Source organism: Ursus maritimus, unplaced genomic scaffold (assembly GCF_017311325.1).
Source record: "Ursus maritimus isolate PB19 unplaced genomic scaffold, ASM1731132v1 scaffold_12, whole genome shotgun sequence".
Classification (NCBI taxonomy): Eukaryota; Metazoa; Chordata; class Mammalia; order Carnivora; family Ursidae; genus Ursus; species Ursus maritimus.
In genome coordinates this window covers 10,152,797-10,168,570 of record NW_024423564.1, presented here as the reverse complement: position 1 = coordinate 10,168,570, position 15,774 = coordinate 10,152,797, and the positions used below count along the sequence as shown (strand labels likewise).

Here is a 15,774-nt window from a genome sequence, read left to right as displayed (position 1 = left end):
CAGCTTCCTGGCCCGGGAGAGAGTAAGCTGGGAGCACTGGGGCCGTCTGATGGTTCAAGACCAGGAGGCAGAGGGAGAACCTCTCTGCATAAGAAGCCAGGCATATCTGGACCATCTGGAAAAGAAAGCTAGTGGTAATTTAAGGAGGCCTGTTTGGGAAGCTTGTCTGGTTCTTCGATTTCACCATCCACTTTCACCGCAGTGTTTCATCGTCAGTAATTTCTCCAGGGAGATGAAGGACCACAGCCCTTTCAACTGTGATTAGCAAGACCTCTGTCACCTCCAGGACTCATGTTTCCCAACACACTGAGAATTTCTAGCCACAGGTGTTCATGCTTCGTTGTCCCAGCCCGAAGGGTCCCCAAAAGCCTGGCTCAGATACAGACTGAAGCCGCACAAGGTGAAGCCATGGAGAAAAGAAGAAATGCTGCATGTCTCAGGATGCCTGAGGCGCCTGCCCACGTGGGTGCTCTGTGTCTCTCTGGAGAGTCCCTGATGTGTCACCAAACTTCCCCCATCTGTGCAGAAAAAAGAGTCACCTCAGGGAAAAGAGTCACACATCTCCCTACTCTGCCCCCAGTGCTAATTTACTGCCAGTGAGCCATCCTTAGCTGAGGCCCCTGCAGCAGGAGACTCACCCCGCTGGTACTGAACAGGAAGAGATGCGAGAAGGCAGGAGAGCTGAGCTCGCCTGTGTGCATTCCTGAGTTTGCAGAGCTCCTGTGAGCCCTCTGAGTTCTTCCGTCTGCCCCCCCCCCAACCCCGCCATGGCAGCTTCATCGATTTCCCTTTTCATCAAGTCTGAGGGCACAGGCTTTGTTTGGGGCTGCATACTGTACAGTGACGAGCCTTCCTGCCATTTCCGAACTTTCCAGTAGAGCTCCTAAGTTGCAGCAAGACTTCATTCTTCCTGGCATTGTCCAACACAGGACACGTTTATGGGGTGACTGACGAGGGTTGGGGGTGATGAGTGGACTCCACAATTCTTGAGCTATTCCTGGAGGAGTAACTGATGTAGGGGGGGGCAAATGAATGTGCATGAGTCTTGGTTCACAAACAGGGCATTGTAGGGCTCTCTCCAGGAAGGAATGAGTCTGGGGTCTCAGAGGGTACCCTTAGGGTTGCACTATGAAGGGTATACACATAGGTGGATGGCTTAGGCAACCTTTCTCCAGGCTTACCACATTATAGAGTAATTTCCTCTTCATGCGTCTGTCTCCTCCTCTGAATCATGAGCTCCTTGAAGAGATGTGTTTTGTTAGAAGGCAGCTCAGCATCATGTTGATAAATGATTAAGCACCATGCTTAAGCATGTGGACAATGGCATTGAGTTATCTGGGTTCAGTTGTATGACCATGGGCAAGTTTCTTGACCTCTTAGGGTTCAAGAGAAAATTAAATGAGGTAATGGAGGTAAGACACTTAGAACAGTACCCGGCCTAGAAGAAGTGTATCGTGTTGGCTAGTTGTTATTATTAATTTGTGTGCCCTCAGCCTAGCACATTATCTGATATAGCCTAGGTGCTCAACACATTTGTGGAGTGAATACCTGTGTGCATTCAGAAACAGAGGTGAACCTGCATTCATGGGAGTTAGTCCAGCTGAAGTTCTTGAGTGTTCCGGGGCCAAGTGGGGCAGGAGAGAGAAGTTGGGCTGTGGGGTTGTGTCTGGCTGGCTGGCAGGTTGGGAGTCCAAATGTCCAAGACATTTGCAGTTGTGGAAGATGAACTCCATAGGAAATTGGCAAGAATTGGGTAAAAAGTCTAGTGATAGCTGGTTAAACCTCCATCACTATGCTTGGTCCTCCACCAGTATTACAACATGTGTTTATCAGCAAAGGCCCCAGAGGTGAGGATGGGTTTGTGGACAGAATGTCAGCAAATAGCACCTGATAGGTGATTCCTATAGGATACTTTATAGCATCCCCAAAAGTCGAAGCCCTGTGAATACTACCTGAAGCTTTCTGGTGATTCAATGCAATCCCTATCAAAATCCCATTTTTTTGTAGGAACAGATTCATCCTAAAATTCACATGGAATCTAAGGGACCCTGAGTAGCCAAAACAATTTTGAAAAAGAACAAAGTTGGAGGATTCACGCTTCCTGATTTCAAAACTTACTACAAAGCGATAAGCAATCAAATTAATGTGATACTAGTATAAAGGCACACAGAGACCAATGAAACAGAATAGAGGGCCCAGAAATAAACTCTCCCATATATGATCAAATGGTTGTTAACAAGGGTGCCAAGATCATTCAATGCAGGAAAAGATAGTCTTTCCAATAAATGATGTAGAAAGCTGGATATCCATGTGCAGAAGAATGAAGTTGGACCCTTACCTCACAACCTATACAAAAATTACAATGTATCAAAGACCTAAGTGTAAGAGCTAAGCCTATAAAACTCTTAGAAGAAAACATAGGGGCAAAGCATCATAGCATTGGATTTGGCAATAATTTTTCAGATATGACACCAAGTAACAAAAGAAAAAGTAGACAAATTGGACTACCTCAAAATGTAAAACTTTTGTGCATTAGAGGACATGATCAACGGCAACCCAAGGAATGGAAGACAATACTGTATTTGTAAATCATAAATCTGATAAGGGATTAATATCTCAAATATATAGAGAAATCTGAAAACTCAACAACAACAAAACAAATTCAAAAATGAGCGTTGAATCACTATATTGTGCACCTGAAACTAATATAACACTGTGTGTTCACTACACTGGAAGTAAAATTTTAAACTTAAAGTTTTTAAAAAATGAACAAAGGACTTGAATAGACATTTTTCCAAAAAAGATATACAGATGGTCAATAAGCACATGAAAAGATACTTAACATCACTACTCATTAGGAAAATGGAAATCAAAATCACAATTAGATACCACTTTACACCCATTATGACGCCCACCATCAAATATACATAAAATAACAAGTGTTGGTGAGGATGGAGAGAAATTGGAACTTTTGGGCACTGCCTATGGGAATGTAACATGGCGCCACCACTATGAAAAACAGTATGGCAGTTCCCCAAAATATTAAAAATAGAATTACCATATGATCCAGCAATTCCACTTTGGGTATATACCCCAGAGAACTGAAAGCAGAGACAGGAAGAGATCTTTGCACACCCCCATTCACAGCAGCATTATTCACAACAGCCAAAAGGTGAAAGCAACCCAAATGTCCACCGATAGATCAATGGAAAACAAAATGTAGTATAGTCATAAAATAGAATATTACCCAGCCTTAAAAAGGAAGGAAATTCTGACACATATTATATAACGTGGGTCAACCTTGAGGATATTCTGCTAAGTGAAATAATCCAGACACAAAGGGCAGGTATGATATGATTCCACTGACATGCGGTACCTGGAGTAGAGAAATCCATGCACACAGGAAATAGAACGGTGGTTGCTGGGGGCTGGGGGTAATGGGGAGGAGGGGATGGGGACCTTCTGTTGAATGGGTACAGAGTCTCAGTTCTGCAAGATGAGAAAAGGTCTGTGGATGGTGGTGGTGACGGTTGCACGAAAATGTGAATACACTGAAAGCTGCTGAACTGTACATTGAAAAATGGTTAAAATGGTAAATTGAAGGTAAGTATATTTACCCCACACGCACACACCCAAAAAGCAAGAACAGAGGCAAGGGGAAGAAAGAGGTGGGTCCCCGCGAACGTTAGGTGAAAACAGACTTGCGAGTCAAGTGATGTTCAAGCACTTCGGATGAACTTGTGAAGAATCGTTTTACAAGGCCCTTGATTGATCTGTCTTTGCTCATCCGCATCCTCATCGATCAGCTTTGCTTGGGCACATCTCCATTGTTATTCACATCACTTTCTTCTTCCTTGACCTCTGAATCTTGATGGTTCCCAAAGAAGCCCTCTTTGAGGCTCTCCTTGTCTGCTTGCACACACGTGGCCGTGTCAGCCTCCTGTCTTCACATCTCATTCTGGTGCGTAAGCTTTCTATAAATTAACATCTCTCGCCCGACCTCTCTGCCAAACTGCATCTCGAACTACGGCTGTCTGCTGCACGTCCCTCACGCATCTCAAATTCAGTTGGCCCGAACCGGGCTCATCGTTGAGCCCAAACAGACTCGATCTGTTGAGCCTCCGGTTTCTATGGAAGTCTCCATCATTTTTCTGGTGCCTCAAGTGTGAGAACATCCAACACTCTTGAATGCCCCCTTCCTTCTCCCTGCCTTCCAGATCTGCTCAGCTGTCAGCCCTGCTGCGTGGTCCACCTGTGTTCACCGTGTCCAGTACCGGTGCCCTCGTTTCCCCATGTGGGACCCCTGCCTAGCTCGCCTTCTGCCCCCTCCTGGGTGAATGGCTGCCTCTGCCTGCCAGCCTCTTCGCCTCCAGTCTCTGTTGGTGAGCTTGCCACAGCAGTGCTGGGAGTGCCATTGTGAACCAGCCAGAGGAAAGCCGTCGGGAGAGGCCAGTCCTGTTCCCCACCTTAGGGCATCAGACATCTGGATGGGGCTCGCTGCAAAGAGGAGCGGGACACGGGACACGTCATGAAGTCCCAAGTGGCCTGTGGCTGCAAAACAGCCTGAGGAGGGGAGGCTGGGTGAATGGATGGGGTGTCGAAGCTAGACAGAGTCTCAAGGTCAGGCCGACCTTGCGGTTCCCGGGGACCAGCCTGCCTGGGAGCAGAAGCCAAGCCAGCAGTGGAGGGAGGAAGGGCAGCAGGCCCATTTCGTGGAGGCAGCTGGCAAGAACGAGGCAGGGGCCAGGTCTGCAGCCTGGTGGTATGGTGTATGGAGCCCTCAGCCCGGAATGTGCCCCCTCCCCACAACCTCCCCACCCCGAATCCTACCCATCCTTAAAAGCTCTAGATCGGATGCCCCTCCACCTCGAAGCTGTCCTTGTGCCCCGCTGTGATATGCTTTCTTGGACTTACGGAGCCTTTTGTTCCACCCCCCACCCTGCGCTCACCACTTTCTACCTTGGACTATAGTGACTTACGTTGCCAATTACCTAGACTAAAGCTTTCGGTGGGCAACATTCAAGTCTGAGGCTGGCCCAGTCATGGGGCTCAATCTAGTCCTTGAGTTCATTCACCAACGAATGGACTGTAGCTTCTCTTTGTTTCTCTGAATTAGCCGGTCAGCAGCTGTCCCCCTCCACGGGGCTGCTAACCTCCCTGTGATCATCCCAAGTGCGCTAACCAATGATTTCCAGTTCTTCTTCCCCGGGGCGCTCGAACCGCTCTGTTCGGGGAGGCCGAATGAGTAGTCATGGGCAATGAACTGTGAAGGAAAGGGACATGGGTCTCCTCGGGGCCAGAGTGGTGAGGCCAATAGGAGAGGCCTCAGAGCGCTCGTCTCCCTCGGGCGTGGCAACTAGCCACCTTTGAGACGTTGGCTGCTTTGTCATCCTGAGCCCCCCTGAATAAATCTGAAGAGCAGAGCTCCCCCTTGCTGACCTGTGATGGACACGAGCAGGATCGAGAAGTAAGCCTTTGTTGTTCCCAGGCACTTAAGTCTGAAGGTTGTTACGGCTGCCTAAGCCAGCCCCGCCAGCCAGACACATTTACTCCGCCACCGGACCCGCTCTAGATACGCGAGCCGCCCATCACCGAGCCCTGGCTCTCGGGTGACCCGACGGCGGGCAGAAGCCAGGGGAGGCTGTGTGTTTGGGAAGCAGAGTGCTTCCTTCAGCAGTTCAGCCCCCCGGGGGTGGCCGCTCACTGTGGAGCGCCAGTAATTCAGACGCAGATGTGCAAGAATGGAGGGTACCTTCCACTCTCCTCTCTATGGGCTGCTTCCTAAATTAATTAAAAGCTGGGGGTGAGCACAGAGGATATTCTATTAAGTCAGAATGTTCTTTTTCAATGTTGGAGTCTGCAGTAGGATTTTCTCCTCACTCGGCCAAGTGGCGTTTTAGGAGAGTTAGCAGGATTCCTCTCCTGGTGGGCGAAAGTGTTGCACTTTCCAGCGATAAGCGTGCAACCCGCTTCCCTAGAGATGCTTGGGCATCTGGAGGGGCCGCTCGTGGAGCTGAACTGCTGGGGAAACAGCACAGCCCCACGCACCAAATGCTCTGTAAGCCGTAAGCCTGATAAAAACACAGGTGGCTTTCAGCTTTATGGGGTACGCAGGTATGCCTTGGGCAGAACAAAAAAACAAACAGGCCCTTCCATTGTACCTCTGATGGCAGGGACGTGGTTATCTATGTGAAGCAAAGCCTAAAGATGACAGCTGTGTGGTGTCCTGTGTGTATGCGGACGGCTGAACGTCAGGAACATACAATGACGAGAGGAATGGGCAAGAGACAGAGATTTAATGGAATAAAAACTCCAGGCTGTGACAGGGGCGGGAGACATGAAGCGGTAATTAACATAATTTTTTAAATGATGTTGCAATTAATTAATATCCTGAGTATGCGAAGGAAGGGGGGGCAACTCTCAGCCCAGAAAAACTGCTAAGTAAAGAAGGGAACTTCACATTTTTTTAAAAAACATCGATATGCAAGAGGCCCTGGTTATCATGACTTCGGCAAAGCTCAAAACGCCAACCCAAGAAAGAGGTTTCTCGGGGCGGAGAAGCTCACGAATGAATCGACTTTGTATTTCATTTTATTCTGAAACTTGTAATTCGTTTTATTCTCATCTGCGAGGAGGAGGTATTGGGCTAGATAATGAAGTTGGCAGACATTCAGGTTCATTCATGCTTCGGGTTGAGGACTAGTGCCCCCAGAAGACACGGGAGGTGGGGCTCCTGGAGCCGAGAGCCTCCCTGGGGTGGGCTTCCCAGCCCGTAGAAATTTACCAAGACTGCTGTAGTGGGAGCGGGAGCAGTTGGGTAGGGAGAGTGAGGCTGACCATTATCTGCTCAGGAAATGATTTCCCAAAACCACTGGGAGGTTACCTTGTGTGAGTTAGCTGCTTGGACATAAAAGGAATGTCTGAGAGCAGTAACTATTCCACGATTCACACCAATCACACTCCCTCCTCCAAAAGAGTCAAGTGGTCATCCTCATGTGTCTAGGGGTATGAAGATGGCAGCTGGACATGCGTTTCGAGATCACTTCTGGAAAGACCCTCTTTCACTCATTTCTGGGCTGCTCATGACCCAAGAAACTCAACTGTCCCTTTCCTAGTTGCAGGACCCATGGCATCTGCTCAGTGATGGAGATGGCCGTTTTGATGGGGTCAGTCTACGGTCAAGAGACAGAATGAAGTTTATGGCCAAGTCTTGTCATGACTTGGGGTTTTTGTCTCGCTCTCAAAAGAACACCCAGCTGCAGGACTGCCTAGAATGGCCTATCAATCACAAGACATTCGGGGAGAAAACTTATCTCTATACCAATGACACATTAGCTCTTAGCCCAAGGCTCAGTACAGAGTGGAGTTTGGTTTATCTGCCTTTACTTTTCTAAACTGAAAACTTCTCTGGCCACAATATCCTGGTCATCCTCATGCCCGATCTGAACTTTGGGCAGAAGACACTGCCTAAAGTTATATCAGCAGAGAAACCTGAAAACTTGGCTTAAGGTGAGGGTTACTTTATTGAGTCTCTGCTCCTAAAGCATGTGACATATGTAAAGAATAAGACACAAGGCCGTGACTAGCTTTTCCCTTCTCGACCTTCCATTGGCGGAAGGGGTTCTTCAGCAGACTTGCCTCTTGCAAGGCACACACACAACTCTGGAAGCTGGCATTGTGTAGTCACAGAGGAAGGAGAAACTCACCACCACAAATTTTCCAGGGCTACGCAGACTGAGATTGAACAAATCAACTGAGTTATAGGTGGTTGGTGGGAAGACCACTATGAACTCAACAGAAACATACTATTACAATACAGAATAATTGAAACATTTTTTTTTCCTAAACTGAATTTGGCCTAAGGTAGAGATCTAAAGGAGGAAAAAAACCGTCAAAAAACCTTCACTATCACTGAAACAAACACTTAAGAACTTAGTAATCTATAGAACTAAAGTTTAAGATGAATATTGTCCCAGAGTCAAGGGGGCTGAAATAGGCTTAAGCAGACTTTGCTTCAATCAAGAAGATTCTCTTCACAGAAAGATGGATTCCAGCTGTGACTTGGATTAAAACTCCCCATTCCCAAAAGAACATTTTATCTAGGTGTTTCTTTGATCTATTTAGGCATTTTCAACAGTTGCTTGCTACTTCATGGAATTAATAAAGCTACGCGTCACACAGAAGTCATTCTGGAACACACGTGCCTTCTCTTCTTTACAACGAAGGTTATTTTGGGGAACAAAGATCCCGTGTTCAAACAAATATGGTCATTAACTGTGGTGTGCCAGAAAACATACAACATGTTCAGTTTTGGCAGAATCATTCCTAAAGAAAGGGATTAAGTTTCCATGAGGAATCAAGACATTTTCACATGATGAGGAAAGTCAACAAGGAAGGGGGGGTGTGAGGAACCCTGCACGACCAGCGGAAGGTGCGTGGACCCCTCGGAATGCTCGTGATCACCGTAGGACCAGGAGCCTGCATCGAGGTCTGTGTCACAGCAGCGAAGAGCTTCCAAGAGCTCTTGGCCCAATCTGCACCTTTCCGCAGGCCACTGCAGACGCAGCCATGGCTCCATGGCTCCATCCCACGTCCTTCTTCTCCAGGGTCCTGGAGCTTGGCGGAGACACAAAACTGCAGGAACTCAAACCACCTGCTCTGAAAAGTCAACTATTATACACTGTATTTTATATGAACCAGCCCAGGGCTCTCCACTCTTCTTTCTCTCCTACTTTACCCTCCTTCTCTTCTTGGTAGCAGATCCATAAAAAGTGAAAACCACAGAAAACATCACCTTGGGAGACAAGAAAGACTAAGACAGGTCTGGCCACATGACAAGGGTCTTGGCCTTGACCTACACAGGAGCGGTTAAGACTCGGGCTACGGCTGCCGCTGCCCCTGTACAACACTGTGTTTGGACGGTTGCACAAGTGCAAAAAGAACGTCGCTGAGTCCCGTTGGTGTCGCCCGGCCGTGCAGCTCATGGTGTGGGAGGTGGTTTCAGAGATGGGCACGAGCTCTCGCTGTCAAAGCTGGCAGCCCGGCCCTGCCACTGCGGAGAGGGGAGAAGCCTGGTTATCCATGGCCAAGGGGACTTGCATTTCAACTTTCAAAACTTCTCTGGCCCATGCACTGAATTCACCTTTCCCGGCTTTTTATAAGCTTACTTGAATTTTGCTGTCAGCCATGCAAAAACAGAAGGAAAAGTGCTGTAGAGCTTCTAGCTTGGAATACCTGATTTTTTTTTTTAAAGACCTACTGCAGAGATAATGAAAGCTTTCTCCACTGTGTGCAGCGTGTGTGTGTGTGTGTGTGTGTGTGTGTGTGTGTGTGTTAATGAGGTGCTATGACTGGGCCATTTCTGAGTGCTTCAGCCATTTTTCACACTGAAAATCGGATTATGTTAGCAGCGAAAGAGGCAGGCTACAGAGTATGCCCTTACTGCCAAGAACCCACGATCATGAATTATTAGCAATTTGTCTGGGAGCTGTTAGTACAGCTACAAACCTGATATTGCTTTAGCGTCCGGCTCTCTTTCTCGGGCTAAACTCTTCCTGTGGGCATTCACGCCCACCTTGTGTGGAGGTGGGGGTGTGAGGCGGGCAGCCCCTTCCCCTTTCCAGAGCATTCCCTGACTTCTCCTGCCTCACAGGTTGCCCCGTCAGCCCCGCCCAGACCCTTCTCTTGAGGTGGGTGATGGAATGAGGCACAATGGAGCGAAGGAAAGGGCTGAGGGTGGACGGACCCGCGCCTGAGCCATCTGACCCGTCTTTAGATTGAAGTCAGTCATGCTGTGTTCTGGGCAAAGGTCTGACCCTGGGAATATTCTTGACCTGTCCTGGGGCCGTGTAACTTCAAAGTGAGGCAGTGTCCACTGCTCACTCCATCCTTCTTGGGAGCTGAGGACACCCCAACCTCTCTGCCAGGTGCCCGTGGGACAGGGCTCCAGAGGGAGTCAGGGAGGTGGTCGAGGTGGTCTTTCTGAACTGAAGCCCAGCCTCCTCCACTTCCCTGGAGCTCTGGGGGTCTCCACTGTGGAATGATGGGCTTAGTAGAAGCTGCTCTATGCATCTGTGCACAAATGGGGGCCAGAGGGGAAAGGATGCCGTTCTTCCCACAATACAGCCATTTCTAGACAGAGCTGAGCCACCAGCATTCCCTACTGGAAATCCACAGTGCCAAGGAGAGACCCAGACCTGTGGATCACCTCCACGCTCCCACTTCTACAGAAAGCCTCTGTCACCTTCCCCGGGCTCGGTCCCTTCATGTCCCTGTGCAGGCCAACCGGCAGATCTTTACAAGTCACCCAACACTGGCCCATCGGGTATGGATGACCACCACTCCATGCCCTGGGCCTGAGCAATCTTAGCGTGCCGGACCTGGGGGCTGGCCCACAGCATCATCCCAGCCAACTCTCTTGTTCTCGCACATAATAAAATCAAGACACAGAGAAGTCAAGACACAGCTAGTTAGGGGCAGAGCCAGGATGTGAAACCAGGTCTCCTAACTCCCAGCTCCTTCCACTCCGTCCTGCTGCCACCTTAGCATCCAGCCACAGCAGGGAGAGAAGGAGATTCGCAGTAAGAGGAAGCCTAACGTCTTTGGGTCCACACTGGGTACTTACTCCTAACTCCAGCTGGCAGTCTCTCTGCTTGCAGCGTCCACGTGAATGAAATCACAACCGAGGGTTTCCCTGGTGAAATATTTTAAATAAATAAATGCCTGGTTGTTGAGCCCACTGTGACTTCCGACTCAAGTGCTTCTTAACCAGAAGGTGACACGAGATGATCTCTACTGCTCTCATTTAACATGCCTTTGTTTTAGGGGCTCTACTTTCTCTCTGCCAGCCGTTAGTGTTGGTGAAAGGTACACTGTAATTACTGGCTTCTCCCCTGGGTAAGCATGCCACTTACACAGTCTGATTGATAGGCCAGTGTGGAGGAGAAAAAGCGAAATGGCCACACAGACTACCTTTTTTTTTTCTTTATATAATAGCCCAAGTCACGCGGAACTTTATTGTTAATCCAGGACACATGAGGAAGGCACACTGGCTTCCCTGCCAGCCCCCGAATGTTTCTGTGAAGATAAACAGAGCAGGGAGATAGGGTTCGCGGACAATGGGAAGGTGAATGATTCCAGCAGGCTTATCATGGTGGCTCTGAAATCGCAAAGACCAACCTGCCCTCCCCAGCACCCGGGAAGGTGATCGTTCCAGGACGTCTGTGCTCCAGTAAGACCCTTAGTTGTTCTGAAATGGGTCACGTGCAAACAGATCTGAAATCTCTGCAAACTGATCTCCACTTGGCCCTTTGTGATAAAACGCCTTGGAGAAGGCTGCTGGTCAGCCTGGGCTCTGTGTACAGTGACAGCACTGGGCAGGGGCCACCGCCACTGCCACCACCACTGGGGAAGGACGCTCACTGGGGCTTAATCAATTTCTACTCGAGAAAACATCCCAGCAGGGAAAAATAACTTTTCAGTTAATTTGTCCCCCTCAACCTTATTTTAAAACCCCAAACAAGGGGCGCCTGGGTGGCTCAGTCGTTAAGCATCTGCCTTCGGCTCAGGTCATGATCCCAGCATTCTGGGATGGAGCCCCACATCAGGCTCCCTGCTCAGCGGGAAGCCTGCTTCTCCCTCTCCCACTCCCCCTGCTTGTGTTCCCTCTCTCACTGCCCCTCTCTCTCTGTCAAATAAATAAATAAAATCTTTAAAAAAAATAAAAATAAACCCCCAAACAAGTGAGCCAGTAGGGTGCCCTCTGTTCTCATTAATAAAAAAGAAATGATCACAGCACTCGAAACTCCTCGAAGAAAGGTACAATATAAATAGAGAGTGCTTTCTAGATACGATGCCATTTATCTTCCAGGGAGCGTGAGAGTGAGATTTCTTTATTTATGATACGAATGGGAGAAACAAGTTCCAGGAGCAAGGTTCTTGCTCAATGTCCAGAACAGAACCGAGCAGGCAAGATGGGAGCCCTAAGGATGACTGAGGCCATAGATGTTGGAGTGCAATACATCACTTGAGTCCAAAGACGGTTTCCTTCGTATCTGCCTCGTAGGTTTTTAGATGCGGTTTTATAAAGATACTTAAACCGCGGGTGCTGAAAGTGTAGGTGAAATCCTAGGTTGCCAAGATGAATGTCATTTTCAGCTTCTTGATACAGAGAAATGATCAGCTGAGCAGAAAATGGTAGGATAATGAGAGGGGGAGGGGCAGGCTCGGGAGCTTGGTGTGTGAGGTCAAGAAAAAAGTAAACCCAAAGGATATGAATCAATTTATTCTCTTTTCGTTTTCCATATACTGTTACTTTCCCTTTACTGTCTCATCAAATATTCATTTTCAAGGGCTTGATTCTACTTTATCTTTCTTTCTTTTGTAGTCTGGACTAGTGAGTCAGAGATTTCAAAGGAATGGGGCTCGGAATCAATTATTTGGCTTAATTAGGTTGTATTCATCATGGAGTGATTCTGGAACCGGCGCCTCCGTGCCGCCCTGCACCCACCCCCAACTCCAGCCGCCGCTGGCCGGTGGCTTCAGTTTGCGTGCACAGAGTAGCCCCATTACACGGGGAGGGTTATCTTTCTGAGCTGGTGACACAGGAGGGCTCACGGCCTCCACCCTCCGTCATTTAGGGTCAGGGTCTCCTAGAAAAGCAGAGATGACGGGAACCTACGCCCTCATTTACCAACCAGGAAACCAGAGACCAGAGGGGGCAGTGAGTTGCCTGAGGCCCTGCAGCCCATCGGGGGCCTCTTAGCTTACATGTCCCTGTCCCTAAACCATCCTGAATATTCTAGTATGCTTATTCTGCTCTTAAATATCTTCAGGGGATTTCAAAGGGGGGGAGAGGGCGTGGCACCCTCCCTTGGTTGAATCAAGCCTGTGTTCGGTGAGGTGCCAGGTATGGACCCCAGGCCCCAGGTCCCCAGGTCCCTCAGTTCTGTCCAGGAGCTGCCTCCTTTGGAGGCAAAGGCTGGTCATGGGTACCTCCCCCGCACCCTGCAGAGAGAACCTTCTGCATAAAAGGAGGCAGAAGTTCCTGCGGGGGTGTGGGGGAAAGGGAGCCAGAGAGCTGAGGGACCGGTCTCTGTCATTCAAGCTTCACAGCTGTGGTAAAATCAAGGCAAGCACAAGATAGAAACAGGAGGCCTCTGAGGAACAGGAACTTTGTGTCTATGCCTTACTTCTCCATACTGGCCTCAAAGGCATGCTTCCCTCAGTAGGTAAATCAATTAGCCTGGCTCCGGGAGCCCTCTGCCCCCCCCCCCCCCCCCCCCCCCATAGCCCTCAGTCTCTCCTAAGACAGCTCACACTTCCGGAAGCTGGGAGAAACAGGCCTGTCCACACCAGGAAGAAAAGGGAGAGCCGGCAGGTCCTCTCGCTTTGCGGCCCACACCTTTCCTGTGTCCCAGAGCCCGAAGAAGGGATTACAGTTGACCCTTGAACAACACTGGGATTAGGGGCACTGACCCTCTGCACAAAGATCCAATATGACTTTGACTCCCCTGAAACCTAACTATTAATCACCTACTGTTGACTGGAAGGTTTACCGATAACATAAATAGTCAATGAAGACATATGTCGAATGTTATAAGAATTCTATTCTGTATTCTTACAAAAAAGTAAGTGAGAGAAAAGAAAATGTTATTAAGAAAGTCATAAGGGAGAAAAATACATTTACAGTGCTGTGCTGTATTTATTAAAAAAAAAAAATCCACACACAAGTGGAACGGCACAATTCGAACTGTGTTGTTCAACGGTCAACGGTACTGTTTTTAAGGTGACTGCTTTTAAGCTGAGGGGCCCTGTGGTGTAAGAGTTAAAGCTTTATTATTTTTTTTTTATTAGTCGATGGTCCAATTTTAGACTCTAGACTTCCTAGGCTTGAAGCCTAGGATGAACAGACAACCATTTGACTTTTTAGGATATGGATTGGGGTATGAGATCCTCAAAGTGAGGTTTCAAGCTTGCCTGCTACCCCCACATCCCAACCCATCTGAGAAAAAGCAGGCCTGGGAGCCACCAGGATGACAACTTGCAGGATCTTATATTGGTGGCGTTTGGTGGAGGGACATTTTCTTTGCCATTGAGAGAAATGACTGGCTGAAGATTATACAGCAAGTCCAAAGCGGCCAAGATTGGAGCCCAAGCCTCGGGAGCCCTGGGCAGTGCTCCGTCTGTTACATCTCTGTCAGGATCCTGTCAGAGAGCACGACAACTTGAAGCCATACTCTCTCCCGCAATGGGAGAGGCAGCAGTCATGGCGGCGGGCTCTTGTCTCTGGCCATCTGCATGGAGGCCATGAAGACAGCCTGGGGACTGCCTGGCTAGAGCCTCAGGGAACATAGGGATTCCACCGGGGTAGACTTTCTTGCCAAGTTCTGATCTCACCCTCTTGGGACTTTCTCCCAAAGGACCGACTTCGCCCAGTGGGGGCTTTGTGAAAGCATTCCGGGCCTGGCTCTGTGCAGCCGCTGGGAATGCTTCCTCCGAGTTTTCATTTTCCATTTAGAACTCAGCGTCACTTTCAATATGCTCGATATCAGAGGCTTTTCATCAGGCAGCTCCCCCCGTCCCGCTCCATCTCCTTCCTGCCGCTCACGCACTGGGCGAGAAGCGCGTAGCCCCCTGCACAGCCCTGGAAGGACCCACGCAGGCGAGGTCACACAGCCGCCGACTGCCATTCTCCAGCCTGCGTGGCCATGCAGCAAACATGCCAAGGGCCGAGCACGACCTCACCCACCTCTTTGAAGGATTTCTTTACCTCCACCAAGGAGTGCCAGTGTGCGATGGGTTTCCGTGGGTAGGCCAGCATCTCGTTCCAGTGGTCCCGGCCCAGGCCTTCAGCGTTGATCCCCACGCGGCAGACTCCTATAATCTCATTGTGGCCCACTCTGGGGGAGAAAGAAAGGGCCTGGTGCTGGTGACCAGACATGCTGTCAGAAAGGGAGGTCCTGGGGTCTGGGATTCTGCTGGGCAGGTCTAACTCAGAATGCTGAGCTCTGAAAAGAGATGCTTGGCAGGGCCTCGGAGTGCCAGCGCCAGTGAGACTTTGCCCCACTTCCTTGGATGGACATTGACACAGACAGATGAGAAAAAGGTTGCAAACTGCTTTGGAATTTCAGGAAATGGTGGGCAGATGGCCTGACTTTAGGTAATGGGAGAGTTTCAGTCTTCTCCCTTCTTTGACTCAGCTAGCACATCATAGCCTCGCTCGAGACATCGGCATTTGGAAATAAATCACCCCGCTCTAAGCACCATTTCTCCATACCCCCAATGGCTAGAATGTGATTTATTTACTCAGCAAGAATATCAGTCATCACCCAAATATGTTCAGTGAGCACCTACTATGCCCGAGAACTTGTGCTAAAAATCCTGGATGGAGGCTTTAATGCGTGGTTGTTTTGTTTTGTTTTGTTTTTCCTTCAGCTGGCTTGACAACCGGAGAGAAGGAGTCATGTGGCTGGGGGGGGGGGGGGGGGGTTGGTTGGAAAACGTTTTAGAGCCAGCCTTGATGGAAGAGAGGATTTGGGTAAGTGGCTAAGTGGAAGGGAAGAAATACATGCAAGGAAGGGGAAATTAAGTTGGATGATGATGCTGGGTCCAGATTCTGGAAGGCCCTGAACAACCAGGGGAAGGGCCTGGAAAACAGGAACCATTGATGGTTCTTGGGAAAGGGCAGGTCCCAGAAGAAAGGGGTCTTTTTGGAAAGCGTGCCTCTTGCGCGTTGGCTGGCTTGAGTCAGGGAGTGATGGAGGCAGGGGTCAG

At 49.1% G+C, this 15,774-nt stretch overlaps 1 protein-coding gene across 4 annotated transcripts in view; it reads right to left on the bottom strand.

The window, feature by feature from the left end:
* Positions 1-8,980: 8,980 nt before the first annotated feature.
* The window catches only part of SYT6 (synaptotagmin 6), a 56,171-nt gene continuing 49,377 nt past the window's right edge, over positions 8,981-15,774 (bottom strand). The window contains exons 6-7 of one of the 4 annotated variants that reach the window (XM_040626673.1): positions 14,750-14,900; positions 8,981-9,052 (exon numbers count right to left, since the gene is read on the bottom strand). In XM_040626673.1, the coding sequence (XP_040482607.1) occupies positions 8,981-9,052; positions 14,750-14,900 (223 nt within the window). Of the gene's footprint in view, positions 9,053-10,675; positions 10,694-14,749; positions 14,901-15,774 lie in introns of those variants that run through there. The other 3 variants (XM_040626675.1, XM_008697750.2, XM_040626674.1) reach the window with 3 other exon arrangements.